General features: G+C 30.6%; 1 protein-coding gene across 1 annotated transcript in view; it reads left to right on the top strand.

Moving 5' to 3' along the window:
* Nucleotides 1-2,178, top strand: part of LOC135210840 (ankyrin repeat domain-containing protein 12-like) — a 28,205-nt gene extending 26,027 nt beyond the window's left edge. Inside the window, exons 9-11 of the mRNA XM_064243714.1 lie at nt 513-645; nt 1,197-1,326; nt 1,786-2,178. Coding sequence (XP_064099784.1) covers nt 513-645; nt 1,197-1,326; nt 1,786-1,970 — 448 coding nt within the window. The 3' untranslated portion in view covers nt 1,971-2,178. The remainder of the gene's footprint in view (nt 1-512; nt 646-1,196; nt 1,327-1,785) is intronic.
* The last annotated feature ends 2,081 nt before the right edge of the window (nt 2,179-4,259 follow it).

Here is a 4,259-nt window from a genome sequence, read left to right as displayed (position 1 = left end):
GATATATATATATATATATATATATACATATATTATATATATAATATATATATATATATATATATACATTTATATAGTATACATATATATATATATATATATATATATATATATATATATATGTATATATATATATATATATAGATATATATATATATATATTATATATATATATATATATATATACATACACATATATATATATATTATATATATATATTATATCATATAGGTATGTATTTATATTTTATATATATAGCTTATATATATATCTATATATTTAATCTATATATATATGTATATTATATATATATATTAAATATATATATATATATATATATATATATTATAGATATATAATATATGTGTATGTATCTCTATATATATAGATATATTTAATATATATATATATATATGTATATTATGAGTATGATTAATATATAATATATTATATATATATATAATATATTATATACTATATATATGTGTGTGTATATATTTTTATTTTCCAGGGGAGCTTTGATGGGAGAGGAAGAGAGGTTCCAGTGTTTCGTCTCGTCCATCTTTTATATTGGCAAAGGAAGCAGGTGTAGGCCCTATCATCATCTGTACGAGGCCTTCAGATCCAATAAAAAAGAGGGGAAGGTAAAGGGGTTTGAAATACATAAGGAGTTTAGATCGCTCGAAATCATGAATTACATCTCTATCCTCAGTATTTATATCAGATGTTGTATATTTACATTTTATATAGAACTATATTAATCTATGATATCAATTTCTTCATATTTCCCATTGATACATAATCATTTAGGGATTTTTAAATCGCCCAAGATTTTGCAATACTCCATTTTACAACCCCTTAGTACTTTGCAGCGTACCTTCTGCCCCTAGCTGTAACCCCCATTCATTCTTTTGACTGTACCTCCGTTCATATTATCTTTATTCCATCTTACTTTCCATCCTCTCTTGACAATTGTTTCTTAGTGCAACTGCGAGGTCCCGTGACTCTCATTTTCCCTTTTTAGCGCTGAATGACCTTGTAGATCCCAAAGTTTGGCCTCTTGGCCTACATTTTGTGTCCCATCCTATTTAATGTAGTATAGACTGATCATTGGCCTAGGATAATCTGCTCTCTCACGATGTATCCTTCGATACATAGTGTGGATAATATAATTTTTTTTTCTGTATAATTTCAGAAAAGCAAAAAAGTCAAAAGAATCCAAGACATTTGGTCAGAAGGCTTGGGTGTGGTGTCTCTCCACGTGTTCCAGAACACAATTCCAGTTGAGGCCTGGACGAGAGAAGCAGCCATGATATCAGCTCTAGGTATGGATTGCAACGCTAGTTTCAGTAGCCATAAATCAAACAGTCAATTAGGTATGGATTTTATATAAATGTTTGGGTGGCTGACATTCTTAAGACTTTGTTATTCCTTGAGCAAATTTCTTCAAAGCTGTTTAATAACATTGCAGCTGTTTTCCACACTCGTATGTAATTCAATATTGATCATCAAGCAAAAAATAAAAAAAGAGAAAAAACCCAGCATTTAATTGGAGGAAAATTTGATATCAAACACAAAACTTGTCATTTGTGAAAGCATTTTGCAGATACTTCCCAATTTATATTTCTCTCTCTCTCTCTCTCTCTCTCTCTCTCTCTCTCTCTCTCTCTCTCTCTCTCTCTCTCTCTCTCTCTCTCTCTCTATCATAGGCCCCAGTGCTTGGCCAATGACCTAAATTTTATATTCCAATGTCTTTCCCTTAATATGTCACTTTCTCTTCCCAGGCCTGCAGAACATTTGCAACGACATCAGAGGGACGTTTTATGGGGTGGCGAGTACTTGGAAACTGGGCGAGCAGAGGAGTCTGGGAACCTACTTACTCTACCGTTCTCTCAACATTTTCATGCTGGAAGGAGAGAGGCAACTGAGCCCTGCCGACATTTCTGTGCCAACTTGGAAGAGGAGGTAATCTCTCTCGGGTGAAGGAGTGAACTCCCTCGAATACAGAAGTATAGACTCCGAATGGGATAAATGCCTTTGGGTAAAGGAATGACACTGAAATCAATGGATTTCCGTGGATGCAAAATGAATCCCCTTGGAACAATGAGTAATGAGTAACTATTGTAAAGAGTAAATTTCTCTGGATGAAAATACCAATATGAGTGGATAAAGAAGTAATTCGCTTAAAAAGAGTTAATACCCTATGGGTAGAGAATCAATTCACTTGGCTAAAGAAGTAAACTCTCTTAAATGATTTAAAATGAAGTAGAGACTTTAAATGGAATACGTTGCCTTCAATAAAGAAGTCGCTCTTTGAAAAGAATAAATTCATTTTGGATAAAGAAGTAAAATCTCTTAAAAAAGTACATTGAAAAAAATTAGGGAAAAGAATTTAGTCTCTTGGATATACCAATTCCTTTGGATATAGAAGTATACTATTTTGTAAAAATCAAATTCCCTTCAATATATGAGTTTACTACCTTAGAAAAAACTTGATATACTTAGGTATAGAAGTGAAATCCCTGGAAAAATAAATTTACTTATAAATGTATTCCCTTAGAAAAAATAAATTCTTTTTAGAGAGGTATACTACCTTGGAAAAAAAGAAATTCTTTTAGATAGAGAAGTATACTACCTTGGAGAAAAGAAATTCCCTTAGATAAAGAAATAATATTAGCTGGGAAAAAATAAATTCCCTTAGGTAGAGAAGTATATTAGCTTAGAAAAAGAAATTCCCTTGGATATAGAAGTGTACTCCCTTGGAAAAAATAAATTCCGTTAAAGAGGCGAGCTACATTAGAAAAAATAAATTCTCTTAGATATAAATATATACTACCTAGGAAAAAATAAGTTCCTTTAAATATCGAAGTTGGCTCCTTTGGATAAATAACTTAGATATAAATATATGCTACCTAGGAAAAAATCAGTTCCTTTAAATTTCGAAGTTGGCTCCTTTGGATAAATAAATGAATTCCCTTGGGGGAGGTTGCAAACCCCTGGCGTTGTAACTTATAGATTTAATGTACTTTATGAAATATTTTAAAAATTTTATGTAACAGTTAAAGAGGGTTTCGCCTGATAAGTCATTCAATTTTATAGGAGATTTAAAGAAATATTTTGTGCAATAAAAGTTTTTAATTATTAATCAGGAGGAGCTTTATATCTTATTTTTTTTCATTCAAGAATAAAACTTAATTGTAAATGGATCCTGGTACAATGAATTGTTATGTTTTAGAGACTTCTTAAGAGTAAAAACTAATAAAATAATATAATTCGTTTGTACATTTTGTTCTCCGAGTATGGAAATATATATTAAATAATAAGCATATATTTAATGACCTAAGCTTTTAAAATAATAAAAAAAAGATAGTAAACAGATATAAGTCTTTTATCTTTTGTTCTGTGAGTATAGAAATATGTATTAAATAAAATAATAAACATATACTTATTGACTTTCTTTTTCTGTTTATCCTTGCCATTTTAGGGAGGTTCCAGCTCTCACGCTGCCAATAATGAAGGAAGGTCAGTGATACAGTAGTTTTTTTTTTTTTTTTTACTGATTGAACTGAACTATTTGCAACATTTTTGAATTGCTTTGATAGAGAGGTTGGTGACAGAGATTGACGTGTACTCCCTCTGTACATGTATTATTATTATTATTATTATTATTATTATTATTATTATTATTATTATTATTATTATTATTATTATTATTTTTTATTTTTTTTGTTATTTTTTTGCTCTATCAGAGTCCTCCAATTCGACTGGGTGGTATTTATAGTGTGGGGTTCCGGGTTGCATCCTGCCTCCTTAGGAGTCCATCACTTTTCTTACTATGTGCGCCGTTTCTAGGATCACATTCTTCTGCATGAGTCCTGGAGCTACTTCAGCGTCTAATTTTTCTAGATTCCACCGTGAGAACATATACAAAAATATGAAAAGCGGAAATGAAACAGATGTGGTTTATCTAGACTTTGCAAAAGCTTTTGACAAGGTAGACCATAATATATTAGCGAAGAAAATTAGAAAACATAATATAGTGGATAAAGTAGGAAGATAGTTAAAAGAATTTTTACACAACAGAAAACAGATAGTTATTACAAACGATGAGAAATCGGATGAAGCTAAGGTAATTTCCGGTGTGCCACAAGGTACGGTGTTAGCTGCATTACTGTTTGTTATTATGATTGCAGACATAGACAGTAATGTTAAGGACTCGGTAGTGAGTAGTTTCTCCGATGACACAAGAATAAGTAGA

This window comes from Macrobrachium nipponense, chromosome 4 (genome assembly GCF_015104395.2).
Source record: "Macrobrachium nipponense isolate FS-2020 chromosome 4, ASM1510439v2, whole genome shotgun sequence".
Classification (NCBI taxonomy): domain Eukaryota; kingdom Metazoa; phylum Arthropoda; class Malacostraca; order Decapoda; family Palaemonidae; genus Macrobrachium; species Macrobrachium nipponense.
The sequence above is the reverse complement of the archived record's forward strand: the minus strand, read 5'-3'. Positions and strand labels throughout refer to the sequence as shown.